At 44.5% G+C, this 17,905-nt stretch overlaps 1 protein-coding gene across 1 annotated transcript; it reads right to left on the reverse strand.

Moving 5' to 3' along the window:
* Positions 1–7,286: 7,286 nt before the first annotated feature.
* LOC139181148 (melanoma-associated antigen B4-like) lies at positions 7,287–8,966 on the reverse strand. The gene has a single exon (XM_070784006.1). The coding sequence runs from the start codon at positions 8,928–8,930 to the stop codon at positions 7,743–7,745; it is 1,188 nt and encodes a 395-aa protein (XP_070640107.1). The 5' UTR covers positions 8,931–8,966; the 3' UTR covers positions 7,287–7,742.
* Positions 8,967–17,905: the final 8,939 nt, after the last annotated feature.

Below are 17,905 nucleotides of genomic sequence, written 5' to 3' on the forward strand. Positions count from 1 at the left end.
ATTCGAAAAGGTCAAACCAGTTTAAGCTGGTTAATTGTTTACATGCTGTTTCACTAGCCCCCTGAACTCCAGCACATTACCCAAACTCCAAGACAAAGAAAATCACAGTGAATTAAAATGTTGCCTAGCAAGGACAATCATATAACATTCACACCAGAGGATATGACATGGAATGTGCTTGAGGTAGAATCTTTCCCCATTGGAAACAACTCAGAGTTCTTAGAAATTTTGTCATTGATCAGTATCTTCCCTCCCAGATACCCTTTCATCTAAATAATGAATATTTCCACGTATTTAAGTACCAACAAAAAGTCTAGAACTTGTCTAGAATTTGCCTAGTTACACACAAGATAAAATAATAGAGTAGGTCCTTAAGGAGAGGTCTCTGGCTCCCTCAACCCAGGGTAAAGGTCACCAGTCCAGGAGACTGTGGATTCTCTGAGGCCCTCCATCTGAGGATCTGGCCTTGCTCACCACTCCCACTGTCTCTCTAGCCCACCAGGCAACTTCCCTTGAAATGACCTCTCGCTGAAGGCTCTGCTTTTAACTAAGGCTCCAAAGCGAGACAGTGTATTAAAAAATGGAGATATCAGTTTGCCGACAAAGGTCCCTGTAGTCAAATCTATCGTTTTCCCAGTAGTCATGTATGGATGTGAGAGTTGGACCATAAAGAAGATTGAGTGATGAAGAACTGATGCTTTCAAACTGTGATCTTGGAGAAGACTCTTGAGAGTCTCTTGGATAGCAAGGAGATCAAGCCAGTCCATCCTAAAGGAAATCGACCCTGAATATTTATTGGAAGGACTGATGCTGAATCTGACTCCAATACTTTGGCCACCTGATGGAAAGAGCCGACTCATTGGAAAAGACCCTGACGCTAGGAATGAAAGATTGAGGGCCGGAAGAGAAGGGGCAGCAGAAGGCAAGATGGTTGGATCGCATCACTGACTCAATGGACATGAGTTTGAGAAAACTCTTGGAGAGAGTGAAGGGCAGGGAGGCCTGGTGAGCTGCAGTCCATGGGCTCTCTAAGAATCAAACACAACTGAGTGACTGAGGACGCACACACACACACACACACACACACACACACACACACACACACAACACTCCATGATATATATATATCATATATCTATCCATTGATACATCAACGGACATTTAGGCTGCTTCCCTGTATTGGTTATTGTGAATAATCCTGCAACAAATACAGGAATGAAAATATCTCTTGGAGAGTCTAATTTTAATTTTTTTGGATTAAAACCCAGAAGTGGGCTAGCTGAATCATATGGTAATTCAATTTTTAATTTTTTGAGGAACCTCAATATTGTTTTCCACGATGGTTGCACCCATCAACATTCTCACTAACATTATAAAAGAGTTCTCTAAATGCTTGCACTTAATCATCTTCCTCTGTCCTAGACAGGGAGCAAGACAATCAACTTTTCAAATGATTGATGTGGTAAAATCACTTAACATCAGATCTACTCACTTAAATATTTAGGCCCACAATACAGTAATGTTAAATATAGGCACAATGTTACCCAGCAGATCTCTGGAATTGGTTCATCTTGCATAACTGAAACATTATACCAAGTGAAAAGCAACTGCACATGCACATGCAGTCACCATGTGCAGTGATCTTGGAGCCCCCCAAAATGAAGTCTCTCACCGTTTCCATTGTTTCTCCATCTATTTGCCATGAAATGATGGGACCGGATGCCATGATCTTTGGTTTTTGAATGTTGAGTTTTAAGCCAGCTTTTTCTCTTCTTTTTCACTTTCATCGAGGCTCTTTAGTTCTTCTTTGCTTTCTGCCATAAGGATGGTATCATCTGCGAATCCGAGGTTATTGATATTTCTCCCTGCAATCTTGATTCCAGCTTGTGCTTCATCCAGCCAAGCATTTTGCAAGATGTACTCTGCATATAAGTTAAATAAGCAGGGTGACAATACACAACCTTGATGTATTCCTTTCTTTCTAGTTGACATAGCTATAAGTATTAGCTATTGTATTCTTACAATAATGTAAGCTAGAGAAAACAAAATATTATTAAGAAAATCTTAAGAGAAAATATATTCACAGGAGTGTATTAATCAATATTATAAATTTACAGCATGCATTTGCAAGAACTGACAATTGCCTTATTGACAATATTACATATATTGTCATATAAATATATTGCCTTATATGACAAAAAGACTATAGATGCAAAACACTAAATATCAAAAATGAAAAAATAATGTGAAAAGCAATTCATAGTTACAGGTACAATGATTCAAGCATCGATAATGAAGAAGCAGCAATATGATTGCTTTATAGTAGCCTAGTGTAACTGATAGGATTGCTTCATTGTAGCCAAGCATATATAGTAATGAATGGATCACTAAAAATTTTTATATCCTACACTATTTCAGTCATATTTATAATAAAGTACTGAAAACATTGTTACTTTAAGAGAAAACACTTACCTGTGATGACAGGCTGATGTGCCGTTTATCCATTCACAAGAGAGAGATGGGACAGTGTATAGTAATAGAATTCTATCACACCACATTTGAGTGATGTGATATTTGTCTTTGTCTGACTTCACTTAAGGAGAAGGCGATGGCACCCAACTCCAGTACTCTCGCCTGGAAAATCCCATGGACGGAGAAGCCTGGTAGGCTGCAGTCCATGGGGTCGCTGAGGGTCAGACACGACTGAGCGACTTCACTTTCACTTTTCACTTTCATGCATTGGAGAAGGAAACGGCAACCCACTCCAGTGTTCTTGCCTGGAGAATCCCAGGGACGGGGGAGCCTGGTGGGCTGCCGTCTCTGGGGTCGCACAGAGTCGGACACGACTTATATTGAAATACAGCAATAAATGGGATATACTTTGTTCATAAACACAAATACGGAAGTCAAATTAACCTTCAATTACAAGAAGGGTATTTCAGTAGTGCCAAAAAGAAAGCCCTAAACAGAAAAAGATACATTTCCCAGTTACTGAGGTCAAGCAAGAACAAAACAAGACATAAAATGTGTTCCCTTCAGATCCACCTTGGCACTCAATTACTTGAAATACTTACTTCTCTTTTCAACCTCAAGATGAAGGATCTTCCCTGGATGTCACTATGTGGGAGGAGCTGGCAGACTTGGTTCTGGAATGTGCTCTGCCCACGGCGGTAGCACTCTGTATTTCTCAGCTCTCAAGGCCTCTCTCTACCTCATCCTATGATGGAATTCAGGACCTCCGAGGGCTGACAGCAGCAAGTGGACACTACAGAACCCCAGTGGTTCTGGGTGGCTATTTCTTTCACTTCTTTTTAAGGGGCTTCACATATATATTTGACAATTCCTACTCTGACCTGAGATTGCCCTCCTTAGACCAAAGGTCTCATGTCCCTGACAACTGTACTGAGACAACAGAGAAAAGAGATGTTCAGCTTGAGAGCTCTGCCTGAAGCCTTCTTACACCTAATATTCTGGGGCGTTGCATTCCTCAGTCCAGTTGCATGGGTGTCTTCCTAAAGGCCCTTGCCCCTTTGATTAAAGCCTTCTTGGGAAATGCCACATCCCTGAAAGGCCCTGAGTACTTTCTCTACTGCAGACCTTGCAGAGAAGGAATCCCTGCCCTAGGAGTGATAAGAGATAGGAAATCCATGGCATAAGTAAGGGGGCCCAGGCAGAGACCTGTGAGAGAAACAAAACGTAGTAACCTGTCCCTTCTCTCCTTCAGCCAGACTTCTCAGACAATCTCTGTTCTAATAAATAAACTTTATATTTTAGATCTAATAGATATTTTTTATACAAAGGAATGGCTGTGAGATGATTTTTTTGCGTCCCTTACTGATCTTATAAGCTTATCTGAAAGTTAAAACGTTCAGATCTTTTAAGATTTCTGAACCCTCATATGTATGGACAGATGATCCTATTGTTAGCAAACACTATCTCTTTTTTCTTCTCTTCATATGTCACATTTATTTTGGCATTATTATTATTATTGCTCTGGCTATGTATTAAAATATAATAGTTGGACCTGAGAGTTCCTCTTCTTAATGCTTCATACATTTCACAGTAAGGAGAATAAAAAGGGAATTAAGGGCATAAGGTCAGATCAGGCTTGCAGGAGTGAGAGGGTGAGCTTTAGACTAACTCAAATCAAGGGCTTATGGCCATCCCTGTCACTTAAACAGCCATGGAAAAGTTTGTCACATCATTAAACTCTCTGAGAGAGCCTCAGGCTCTTTAACTGTGAAGGGAGTTTGACAAGCCCTGTCTGGAAGGACTGGTGGCATGTGGTGGTAACTGTAAAGCATCTGCCACAGTGCCTGGCAGGCACCAACCATATCCCTCCCTTCTCAGGACCCGTGGCTATACTTTGCAACGAAGATCTCACCTCCCTTAGGCCTGATATAGGGCTTCCCTGATGGCTCAGCAGGAAAGGATCTGCCTGAGATATAGGAGCTGCAGGAGACGCAGACTCAGTCTCTGGGTCAGGAAGATCCCCTGGAGGAGGAAATGGCAACCCAGCCTAGAATTCTTCCTTGGAATATCCCATGGACAAAGGAGCCTGGCGGCCTACAGTCCATGGAGTCACAAGAGAGTCAGACATGACTTAGCAAATCAACAAGAAGAAGAAGGCCTGGTATAAGAAGAAGGCCTGGTATAATAGGTGAGGGAGAGCCTTGCCTGACAGTCTTCCCCTGAGCTTTCTAGAATCACATCAAAGGGGAGGGCATGGCTCTCCTTTGTTCCCTCTATTCAGGGATGAGTAGACCCCTCAGTCTCCACTCGGGCTTCACAATTTGACTTCTGGTGGGGCCTGGGGAATCCCTTCCTTCTTGACCTGAGGCCTGTCTCCTCATAGTAAGACCGATACCTCCCTGTGAGCCTGGAGGAGGAAGTAAGAGTGGCCTTATCTAGCCACCCCTACCCATGGTCTCACAAGAATGAAAGCTGTGGCAAGCTCCTTGGGAATGACAGACAGTTCTTCTCAGGGGCTCAAATCAGGGTCCCAAATTTGACTCTCAGCCAAGCCCAAGACTCCCCCTTCTGTTGACATGGGAACACCACCATCAGACCAAACCTTAACTTTCCTGCTACTCCTCCGTCATAGCTGAAGTGCCCCTTGGCCTGGTAAATCTGCCTGAGGCCTTCTAGGCTGAGAGTAGGGAACATACTGTGTGGCCATCCTGGTATTTGTGTTCCCACATTCTTTGCTGTCCTCACTGTCTTGGAAAGAACCTGGAAATATTCCCCAACTGGAAACATTCCCTGACTTGCCTTAAAGCTTCTCCACCCAGGCCACTAGTTTCCTGATCCCTGAGGAAGAAGAGGAGTTTGCCTCATAGTCCCACCACAGGCCATGGTCTTCTGAGGTTAACAGGAGTGGAAGTAATATGTTCTGCCCCCACTGTTTTGAGGCTAGTGGTCTTTTCAAGAATTCAGGGTCCTTACCTTGACTTCTGGCACAACATGGAAATCATCCTTCTGCTGAGCTTTGGCTGCTCCCTTTGATCAGGATGAGGTTCCTTACCTCCATGTGATCCTCTGGGAGGAAGTGAGTAGGACTCACCATGTCACCAGGCCTAAGTGGCACAGTGAAGGGAGTTTGACACACCTGAAGAATAAGTGAGGCTATGCTAAGGCTAATAGGCTAAGCCCACCAGTTCTGAATTCCTCTGTGTCTGAGATCAGAAGGGAATGCTGTCCCAGTGACCACCATCCCCCATATTCTTAGGTGTTGCTCTCCTCAATCCTCCTACCTGGGGCCCTCATCTTGCTTTCTGTGTCTTGGATTAAAGGTCTTTGGGGAAATTCCACATGTCTACAAACTCCTGAGCTATGTTTGCTCTGCAGTGCTACAGAGAATGGGTCCCTGTCCCAGGAGTGACGGGAGATGGAGAAGCTATAGTCCAAGGCGGGAGTCCCAGGACAGGTGGCAGTCCTTTAGGGAAAAAAAAGTAGATCAATCTATCTCATCAGCCAGGTGAAGATTCTCATGTCATTTCTGTTCTGATAGGTTTACTTTCCACAGGGAAGAGACTGTAAGGATGATATGGAGACTCCTTGCTCTTCAGAGGTTATCTAACATGGCCAATGTACATGCTTGTACTGTCCCTGAATATTGTTTCATTCGCTTATCTATGAGTAATGAATAAGGGATACATATCGTTGGTTAAGTATATCTGGTATTCTTACTGCTCTGGCTACACATTTCAATCTAGTAGCTTGAGCATGAGGGCATTCTTTTCTATCACCTAGGACAAATTTTGGAGTACTGAGAAAAGCACTGAAATAAAAGATACAGGGTGGGGACTTTCCTGGTGGTCCAATGGCTAGGACTCCAGGCTCCCAATGCAGGGGGCCCAGGTTCGCTCCCTGGTCAGGGAACTAGACCACACGTGCAGCAACTAAGATCCAGCACAGCCTAATAAATAAATAAATGATAGATATATAAGGAAAAGGAAATGTCAAATGTTAAAAGGACTTGTTAAAGAACAAAGACAAGGGTATGTCTCAGGTTGTGAGGAGAACAACAGTATGAGTGCTAAAGTACTGTAGCTGCTACTGCTAAGTCGCTTCAGTCGTGTCTGACTCTGTGCGACCCCATAGACGGCAGCCCACCAGGCTCCCCTGTCCCTGGGATTCTCCAGGCAAGAACACTGGAGTGGGTAAAGTAGTGTAGAGCAGGAGTCTATTGCCAGCTGTCATTTACCAGCCCTATGTATTTCAGCACAAAACCAAACCGTAACTCTATGAGCCTTGGGCTCTCTCCTGTGAAGTAAGTTCGATAAGCCCTTTCTTGTCAGATTGGTGGAATATAAGTATTTATGGAAAGCTTCTGTCACGTCACCTCTTCTATTGAGAAATTAGGAGCAACAGCAGTTATTACTATGATTATCTTGACCTCAGATGTTACATCAGCTGGATTTTTTTTTCAATCTATCAGATGTCAGGAACTATGCAGTGTTCCAAGTGGGGAAAAAAGAGACCCAATCTCCCAAATCAGCCAAAATTCCGCTTAGGAATGAAACCAAAGTAATATGTTCTCTCCAATCCCTCTTTACCCTGCTTCTTTCTTGTTCTTCCTGAAGTAGAGAGTATCTCAGCCTCTTCCATACAATGACAGCATCTCTGAGAAACTATAATGAGTGGACAGAGGCTAGGACTTTTTTTGACAAACATCACCAGTAGAAGCATGAAGACTTCTTAAGAGCAGATTGTCAACGTTTGTGTAAAAGAAGAGCCACGAATAAATCATTTGCTATAATGTATATTCTCATTCTTGAAAACCATAAACCATAAGTAGAGGCAAGTATGTGTCTTTTACATTTACAAAAAGGGAGACTAAGCAGAGAGTAAAGCCAGCCAAAATCTGAAGACATTTCAGCTATCTCCCTAACAATGTATCAATGTTCTAAGCCTCTATTAGTGTGGTGTCTTTCACATTTCTAAGGACACTCTCATCCTAAAGTGCTGTTATTCTCATCCTGGATCACAAAAGTGATGTGAGGATTTCCAATACTTATTTGAGAAAACAAAATTCTTACTCCTAAATTTGACAAACAGCAAAGTGTGTGTGACCCATGTTATTCATATACTTATATCATGACTCTAAATGACCTTTCTGTTGAAAAGTTTTAACAACTGAAAATTGGGGGAAATAAAGACAACAAGTTACTGATGCATATCAGGAACACAGGTTGACCGGCTTGTCCAGCCACAAAGTGAACAACAGGATTCAGATCACACTAGGGGCGAGATGAGCGGCTGGATGCGGCCCTGGGGCGTGCAGTGGCTGAAGCAGAAGGGCCAGCGCTGGCTGAGGCAGCAGTGCCAGGCCTGACTGTGGCAGAAGTGCCAGCAGAGGCTGAGGCAGCAGTGCCAGGCCTGGTTGAGGCAGAAGTGCCAGCCCTGGCTGCACCTCTGGCTCCGGTGCTCTCTACTTCCTCTCTCCAAGCCTCTTCATATTGAGGCTGCAAGGCAGGATGGACCGAATCCTTGACCTTGGCCAAAAACTGCAGGACTTTCATCTTGCCTGTTTCTGTGAGCGCTTTAGGACCACACAGGAACTCATATCGAGGGGGATCGCTGCCGGGCACCTGGCGGTACTCCAGGTACTCTTCCCGCACCAGATCTTCTGTGATGAGCTTCCTGGGCTCTCCAAAGATGAAGTGACTTCTTCCATCATAGATGCCCAGCATATTCAGGAACTTCCAGATCTTCTCCTCAGGGGCGTGGTTGCCATTCAGGTAGATGACACCCAGCAGAGGCATCAGAAGACCATTCTTTGGCAGCCCCCGGTCACCTCTCATAGACTCACTGGCGCTGAGATCTAGGTGGCTCACCAGGGTATAGCAGTGACTGTTGGGTCTGACTTCCTTCAGCACCAGGCCAAACACCAGCTCCATGCACTCGGAGGCCCTGCTAAGGATCTCAGGGAATTGTTCCTTGTACCTTCTATTAATTTCCTGCAGCATTTCGGACCTCTTAATGAGCTCCCTCATCTTATACTTAAACAGCATGTACTGCACCAATATCTCTGCCTTCCTGGTCAGAAGATCTCTGTGAGAGCTCGCAGCAGCAGCTGAGGCTTGGGAGGAATTTTCACCTTCCTGAACTTGTCCCTCGGCACCTACACCAGATCTTGAGCATGCTGTGCCACGCACTGCAGATCTTGAGCGTGCTATGCCACCGACACCAGATCTTTTACATATAGCACCTGCAGCAGCACTGGTGGTGCCTTGGGCTCCCTGAGGCTCCGTGGCGGTGCCAGCAGCAGACCAGCTTGAGGGAGTGCTCTCTGAATCAGGAGGGGAAGAGGAGGTGGTCTCTTCTCCCCTAGATGTGGTAGCCTGATCATGAAGACCCTGGGTCTCAGCTCGGGCCTGGTGACGTTTCTCACGAGCACAGTGCTTACTCTTCTGCCCATGGGGCATGATGGCTGTGGCCAGGAACCGCAGGCAGGAGTCTGGGCCAATACACAGGAGATTCAGGCACCTGGAGGATGGAGAAAGAGGTGACATGAGCACCTTAAAACAGGGAGACTCTTACTTGGCTTAATCAAAGGCCGCCTCTGCAGGTGTCCTTGAGGACACTGCTCTAGGAACCCACAAGGCTCCTGTTTTCCTGCACAGCCTGTTCCCACAGAATCCCACAGAGGAAGAACAGAGGCCTTACTTTTCCTCTGCATCCTCTCAGCCCTCCTCTGGATTTACTCAGGTGACAGCAGGTGCCAGCAGTGGGGTTTTCTAAGTTCTACTTCAGTATTATCACGTCAAGTCCTGGCGGAGCCTTGGCACCCTTCCCTCTGCTACTCTGATGTAGACACTTCAGACCTCCCCATGATCCAGAGGTAAGTGAAGGAATGCCTCATACCACCTCCCTGCCAGGAGATAGATAACCAGTGCTGAGAGCTCATTAGGGTCTTTTCTATCCTGAGTTCACTGGGATCATCATTCAAGGTCCTTACCTTGGCTCCTTAAAATGTTGGGCACCATTATACATTTGTGGACTGGTGTCTGCACCTTCAGACTAGACATTTCCCCTCCTGCAGACTTCGTATAGAACAGTAAAGAAGGGGCTCAGCCTCACAGCCCTTCCCTGAGATTTCCTGGGCTGAAATCCAAGGGTGGGATGGATGCACTGAGTCCTCACTCAGGTTCATCAATTTAGCTCCCAGTAGTGAAGCTTGGAGAAGGCAACGGCACCCCACTCCAGTACTCTTTCCTGGAAAATCCCACGGATGGAGGAGCCTGGTAGGCTGCAGTCCATGGGGTCACTAATAGTTGGAAACGACTGAGCAACTTCACTTTCACTTTTCACTTTCATGCATTGGAGAAGGAAATGGCAACCCACTCCAGTGTTTTGATTGGGGGATCTCAGGGGCGGGAGAGCCTGGGGGCTGACGTCTATGGGGTCACATAGAGTCGGACAGGAATGGAGTGACTTAGCAGTAGCAGTAGAGAAGCTCAACTTTTTCCTGAAGTGATGACTGCTTGATAGTAAAAGCCAATCACTCTGTGTCCCAAAAGCAGGAAGTGAAGATGACCATATCTTACCAAACACGGTCTCCTGAGAACAAAATCTGGTGCAGGCAGGTTGATGTCCCTGTGAACCCTCACAAGATCCCAATTCAAGGTCTAAAATATTTTTTTCCTTCTGTTTTCTCCTATACGTCTTTTTGAAAATAATTTTTTTACAATATTAATTCATAATAGTGTACCAGTTTCTGCCACACATCAATATGAATCAGCCATAGGTACATCTTATGTCTCCTCCATCTTGAAACTCCCTCCCATGTCACACCCCTCTTAAGATATCAGAGTGCTGGCTTTGAGCTCCCTGGTCATAAAACTATTTTCCACTGGTTGTCTATATTCCATATGGTAATGTGCACGTTTTCAGTGTTACTCTCTCAATCTGCCCCTCCCTCTCCTTCCCCCACTGGGTCCACCAGTCTGTTCTCTATGTCGGCATCTCCAGGCTGCCCTGCAAATAGGTTCATCAGTACCATCTTTCTGGATTCCATACATATGCATTAATATTTGATATTGGCTTTCCTCTTTATGAATTAATTCACTCTGCTTACAAAAACTAGGAATAAAACTACCACATGAGCCAACAATCCCACTAGTGGGCGTATACCCTGAGGAAATGGGGATGGAAAAAGACACTTGTACTCGTCTTCACTGCAGAACTGTTTTCAATAGCCAGGACACAGAAGCAACCAAGCTCTACATTTGACTCATGACAGGGTCTAAGGTTTCTCCCTCTGCTGACCACTCCATTCAGACCAAGACCCTTACTTCCCCATTAGCGTGCAGTGGGGACAGACATGTATTCTTGAGGTCTCCTAGGGATGACGACAGGGAGATGTGGTCCGAATGACGGGTGTGGAACATCCACAGCCTCCAAGGTTCTCACCATCCACCAGGACACCTGAAACCTTCCCTTGTCAACCTGAGGCTGCCCCCACTGACCTGGTCTCTCACTTCCCTGAGACGTCCCAGGAAGTGTCATGTCAAAACGCCTGATTCTCCCAGTCCTCAAAATAGGACTGGCGCCTTATGTGACTCCATTTCTTATGGGAGGAGCCTCCATCCTCACTCAGCGTCACAGCCATTAATATTGGGGACCAGGTCTCTTTGTTGAACTGGGTTTATTCCATTACAGCAAGGCTCTCACTTCCCCAAAACCACCTCCAGTGGACACCAGGGGGCACCACAGTTGGCCAGCTCTACCCAGGGCCTCCTAGAGCCCAGTACAGGGGAGCCGCTCAGAGTGGCCCCCTTGGCGGTGTCGAAGTCTGCTCATCAGCCCTCAGGGCTTTCATCTAGGTCCTAGAGCTCCTCCGGGGGTAGAATCCGGGCCTACCCCCACAGACCAATGCCTTAGCCTGAGACACTCTAGACCACATTCAGCCGATAGCTCTGAGGGACTCTTAAGAGCCATATCACAGGGGTGGGATGTGGATGGGTCACTTTTATTACTGGGAGGGTTGGGAAAGTCCCTTCAGCTCCATTCAGGTTCTCACCTTGGTTCCGGACAAGTCCTGAACTCTAAGTCTCCGCCATACGGTCGCCGCGGCTACCGGTCGATCTGCTGGGTTTCAAAGCAGAAGTGGAGGGGAGCTGCATAAGGTCCTACGTGGGGTCTCCCAGTGATGACAGCAGGGGCAGCATGCTATGGGAACACCAGTAGCTCAATATTCATCCGTCCCTGGGTACTCCTTGTGCGGTGTATCAGAGCCCAGGATGCCCCCTCCTATGAACCTGAGTCTTCCAGCTCCCAAACAAAGCCCTCGCCTTCCCAAGTCCCTAGTGGTGGGAGGCCAGCTGTGCTCTGAGCATCTCTGCTTGTCAGGTGGGTTGCTACTCTGTGAGCCTCCTTCGTTGGGGTAGAGATCCTCTCACTAGCACTGATGGTCCCCACCTTAAGTCTGGTTATGGTCAAGACACCCCCATCTGCAGATCTGGGTTCTGATCTGGCTAGAGGAGACTCAGCCCTCCCTAAGATCACACAGGTTGAATGAGTGGACCACTCAGAAGGAGCTCCTGTGGGCTTCTCAAGGCTAAGAATTTACAGAATTCTGTTCGGCTCCCTCTGCAGGGGTCCCCGCTAACACTCAGCATCGCATGTGAAGTCCTCCTTGGATTCAGGTCCCTCCCTCTGCGAAACTGCAGCTGATTGTATTAGAGGTCTCACCTCGCTAAGACTTCCTAGACTGAAATCAACCTGACATCTGTGCCCAGAGCTTCCTGGGGACCACAGCATCAGTGATTTTCCAGGGCCTCCTTTTATAGTGTGTGCTACTGTGAGTACACTTTCAGGTCCTCACATTGACACATGACGAATCCTGTAACTCTACTCTCTGTTTTATGAAGCTTCTTGTCTTACATCAAAGTCCTAGTCTCCTGAGAATTCCAAGTTGGAAGTCAGGATGATCTTCATGTGATCCTAGTCCATCAGGGCTTCTGAGAATAGACAGTGGGGATGCAACTTGAGTCATTCTGATTCCTCTTGCTTACCATCCTCAATGTATCTACCACAGCCTGGGACTGCTCCGTCTACTGAGCTAAGATTCCTCTTCTTAGTCTTTGGGTGACCACTATATTCAGGGTTGATTATCTCCTTAGTCCCCCTTTATGGAGGTTCTCATATCAGCTTCTGTCCCTTGATTAAAGTCTTCCTGGGGAATGCATATTCCTACAAACAGTGAGCAGTTACCCTATAGCAAATCTTGGAGAAAATGGGTCTCAGTCCCAAAAGTGATGTAAGATTAGGAAAATGCAGCAGAAATTAAGGAGCTCAGGACAGATGTTATGATGTCAAAGAGATAGAGGTGATATATTCCTGCTCTTTAGCCAGATTTAGGGTGTGTGCTTAATCGCTCAGTCATGTCCCACTCTTTGTGACCCCATGTACTGTAGCTCGCCAGGCTCCTCTGTCCATGCAGATTCTCCAGGCAAGAATACTGAAGTGTGTTACATGCCCTCCACAGGGATTGTGCCCAACCCAGAGATTGAACCCAGGTCTCCTGCATTGCAGGCGCATTCTGTACCATCTGATTCACCAGATTTAGGGTAGTTCTAAAATATTTACTCTTGGCACCTCCCTGTTGGTCCAGTGGTTATGCGCTCCCGATGCAGGGGTCCTCAGTTTGATCCCTCGTCAGGTAACTTGATCCCACATGCCACAACTAAAAATCTCACATCCAACAACTAAGAGTTCTCGTGCCACAACTAAAATCTCACATTCCACAACTAAAGAGCCTGCATGTGGCAACAAAGATTCCCAGTGTCCAAACTAAGACCCAGAGCAGTCAAAAAATAAATAGAAATAACTATTTTTAATTAAAACAAATAAAATGTTTACTTTCTACATAGAAGGATAGCGCCAGATAATCTTGTAAGCCCTCGATCACTTGAGGGTGTCTGAATTTCCACATGGAGGTGATCATTTGCTAACTGAGCATTATCTCCTTCTCTCCTTTATTCACACCTCTTAATTATTTTGGTGTTTGTATTGCCTTGGCTATGTATTTCATCCCAGTGTTTTCGACACAGTGTCCCTCTTTCTGTCACTCAAGATACATGTTGGAGTGTTAAAAGACAGTGAATTAACTGACTCATGAGCACCTCAGGCTGGGACAAGTGGAAGGGTACATGCTGTGGTTAAATTCAGACCAGCACTCTAGGCCCAGCTCTGACTCTTATCAGTTGTGAGGACTTGGGTCCATCCCCAAACTCGGGGAGCCTCCGGTGAAGTGGCTTTTGTAGGGCTAGTGGCATGTAGCTAAAGCACCTGGCACACTGCCTGGACCACACTGAGACTTTACACAATATCTGTTTTTACTATGATTATGATCATTTTCATCCTGGAGGATACCACCGACCCTGAGGAATCTTTTAAATCCAGGAGATGTCAGAGAATCTGTGGCATTCTTGGACATGAAACACCAAATCAGTCCAAAATGCTGTTTAGAAAGAATCTTTCATTTCCACTACTAAATCGTATTTTGAGTGTGGGTGTAGTTTTTTAACTGAATGAAATTTAAATAATCTAGAATTTGGTTCTAAAACTCACTCTTCCTTCCTTCCAAGCTGCTCTTTCATTTAAACAACTTCTAGAGAGTTGCCTAGTGGCCCAGTAGCTAAGTGGCTAAGAATCTGTGCTCCAAATGCAGGGGGCCTGGGTTACACCCCTGATCAGGGAACTAGACCCCACACACCACAAGTAATAGTTCACATGCCACAACTAAAGATCCTATATACCAGAACTAAAACATTCCTCATCCTGGAACTAAAGAACTCTCAGGGTGCAAGGAAGATCAAGGATCCTGGATTCCAAAGATAAGACCAAGCACAGCCAAATAAATAAGTAACTAAATAATATAAGCCCCTACCTTCATCAATTTCACCATCACATCACCTAAAATATACTCATCTCATACACTTTGTGGAATTATCAACACAGCCAAAACCGCTGAATGGAATGCCCTTTCAATAAAATGAGCTCTGTTTCTACGACTCACAGCAGAGTGTCAGCCCACTGGCTTCTGAGTTTCCGGTTTCATTCTATTATATTTATTTCACAGAATCTCCTTGGAGATGATGTGCATGAGACATCTAGGTTGTGCACTGCGTTCACGGGCACTGGGACAGGAGCACAGGGCACATTCCATCCCCTCCCCAGGGGGGAATTCTCTCTGGTCTACTCAAGTTGCTGTTTAGTCACTCGGTCGTGTCCGACCCTTTTCTATCCCATGGACTGAACAGATTGCTCTGTCCATGGGATTCTCCAGGCAAGAATACTGGATTGGGTAGCCATTTCCTCCTCCAGGGGATCTTCCTGATCCAAGGAATGAACCCACATGTCCTGCATTGGCAGGTGGATTCTCGACCACTGAGCGGCCTGGGAAGCCTGATAATTGAAAAGTAATTGTTCAGGAATTGTTCCATTCCAGTCTTAAGTCTGTCAACTTTGAGACCCACCATCTGAGGGTCTGGCCTCTATTTAGTATTTCCACAGCCTCCCCGGTGGGCTCAACATGTAGCCTAACTTAAAATTACCTCCCAGGGACATTTATTGTCCTAAAGTCTCCAAGTGCCTTGCCTCAGTGTATTTACACTAGACTCCTCATGAGGAAGCCCTCAATCCCCTCACCTCCTTACACCTCATTTTTATTGGGCCCCTAGATCTTTGTTCATGAGCTACTTTATATGAATTGTTCTCTTAGACTCTAGAATTCTATAGGAAATGGTTTGGTTTATTTTTCTTAGCATCTCCAATACTACTCAGAAGCCTCCAAAGAACAGATGCTAAATTGATATTTGAAGAATTACAGTGAAAGTGTGCAAGAAGTAAAGTTTACTGGGTTTTCACTTCTCCCACATTCTTAAATAAGCTAAGCCAATCCAGGTATATACACTTCAGTTTTACAAAGAAAGACTAAAAGGAATAAAACAAACCAAGAAGTGAATACCTCTCAAGACTTTTTTTTCTGTATGTGATAATCACACAGACTTCACTGTGGAATAATTTCCATTTTTGCAAAAAATCCGTATTTAAATATCATGTTTTCTTATTCTGAATGACAAGAAATGATTCAAGGATTTCAGTCTGTGCTATGTATTATGAAAATTCTTATTTTTCAACTTGATAATCTGCAGTACAAGGGAGAGCTGTGCCATTAGTATACTTAGACTCTGAAGCTAAACACGTCTTTAATTAAAAGGAATGACATTTAAAAACAGAAAAAAGAAAAACCTCTAATTTTTGCATATTGTATAGGATCACAAATACATTATATGCTGTGTTTCCATGAGAAACACCTTGGCCCTCTGCTAGTTGGAAGATTGCTTGCTTTCTTGAAATGCAATGTGAAGTATCTGCTCAGACTTCACTAGGGGTGGGAGGAGCTTTGGACATGCTCTGGAAATTGCACTGGCCCTGGCACCATAGGAGCCCTGGCTGCAGCTCTGGCTCTGGCTCTCTCTTCTTCAGCTCTCAAAGCCTCTTCATACCAGGATGCGAAGGCACTGCACTTGGTATCATTGACATTAGCCCCAAACTCCCACATTCTTTTATATATCTATATCTATCATGGAAGCACTCCATATTACTTTACAAAGATCATGCTCATTATTTTTTATAGCTGTATAGTACTCCCCTCTGTGGATATATATCATGTTCCTTCAGTTAACATGTTCATGGATATGTAAGTATTTTCATAAAGTTGTGGATGTCTCTTCAGGGTTACTTTCTGAAAACTCTAATTACTGGCTCAAATGTAAAAGCATATTTAGTTTTCTGATAATACCAAGTTGTGTTTAGGCTCTAATCTTATTCTTTGACATGTTGCTGTCAAAGAATGAGATTAGTACATTCTCTAACACTATATACAAAAATAAACTGAAAATGGATTAGAGACCTAATATGAGTGGAAACTATAAAACTCTTAGAAGGCACTATGAGTGGGACATTCTTTGATATAATTCATAATAATATTTTTTTTGGATCTGTCTCCTTATGCTAGGAAAATAAAAGCAAAAATAAATAAATGAGATGTATTTAAAGGTAAAAACTTTTGCACAGCAAAGGAAACCATCAGCAAAATGAAAAGACAACCTACTATATGGGAAAAAATATTTGCCAATGATATAACCAATAAGGGGTTAATATCCAAAATATATGAACAGCTTACATAACTCAACAGTTTAAAAAAAGAATTAAAAAAATGGGCAGAAGACTTAAATACACATTTTTCTAAAGAAGACATACAAATGGCCGAGAAGCACGTGAAAAGATGTTCAACATCATTAATCATCATATGAATGCAAATTTAAACCACAATGAGGTATTATCTTATACCTATCAGAAGGGCTATCATCCAAAAAGAACAGAAGTAACAAATGTTGATGAGCATGTGGACATGATCTGTACACTGTTGGTGGGAATGTCAATTGGTGCAGCCACCATGGATAACAGTAAGGAGGGTCCTCAAAATCTAAAACCATAACTAACACATGACCCAGAAAACCCACTCCCGGGTGTATATCTGAAAGAAAAAAAAAAAAAGAACCCACTAATTTGGATGGTCTCCGTCAGGTACTCGATGCTTGTCTGAGTCTAAGGGTTTCCACTGCTCATCTCCCCTTCCCCTCCAGCCTCATCTACTCTCTGCCAGTGACCCCACCCCAGTCCAACCTCCCTGTTTATTAAGAAGGCACCTGTGTGAGCCAGTGTGAGATGAAGAGGTAGTCCTTCCCAGCCACCAGATAGTCAGGAGTTTTGGCCGGACCTTCACACACTGATAGTGAGGAGTCAGACAAAAAGCACAGACTGTGGCGCTGAAATGGATTAATAAGGAACTTAGTGAGGTGGCCAGGGACCCTCCAGCACAATATTCTACAGGTCCAGTTGGGGATGATACATTTCACTGGGAAACCACAATTATGAAAAAGAACGGCAGCCCATATTGAGGCAGTGTATTCTCTGTGCCAATTCATTTCCCTAAAGACTACCCGTTCACACTACCTAAGGGTGCATTTGCAACAGAATTTATCATCCAGACATGAACACTAATGGCAGCACTAGGTTCGCTACTCTAAGCTCACTGTGGTCTCTTGCTTCCATGATTTCTACAGTTCTGGTATCCATTTGCTCCCTGCTATGTGTTTCGAACCCCAATGACCCCCTCCCTAGTGCCAGAGGTTGCATAGATCTATAAAACAGACAGAGATGAGTACAACAGAATTTTTCAGGAATGGACTCAGAAGTATGCCATGTAATGCTAACTTAAAGTCAGAATAACCTGCATTAAAGCTTGAATAAACTTTAAATTACTGTTTAAAATGAAAAAAAAAATCCACCAATTCAAAAATTCCATGCACTCCAATGTTCATAGCAG

The sequence above is a fragment of the Bos indicus genome, chromosome X (assembly GCF_029378745.1).
Source record: "Bos indicus isolate NIAB-ARS_2022 breed Sahiwal x Tharparkar chromosome X, NIAB-ARS_B.indTharparkar_mat_pri_1.0, whole genome shotgun sequence".
Lineage (NCBI taxonomy): Eukaryota > Metazoa > Chordata > Mammalia > Artiodactyla > Bovidae > Bos > Bos indicus.

What these genes read in the sequence shown, in the direction of transcription:
- LOC139181148 (XM_070784006.1), bottom strand. Translation starts at nt 8,930, where the DNA reads ATGCCCCATGGGCAGAAGAGTAAGCACTGTGCTCGTGAGAAACGTCAC.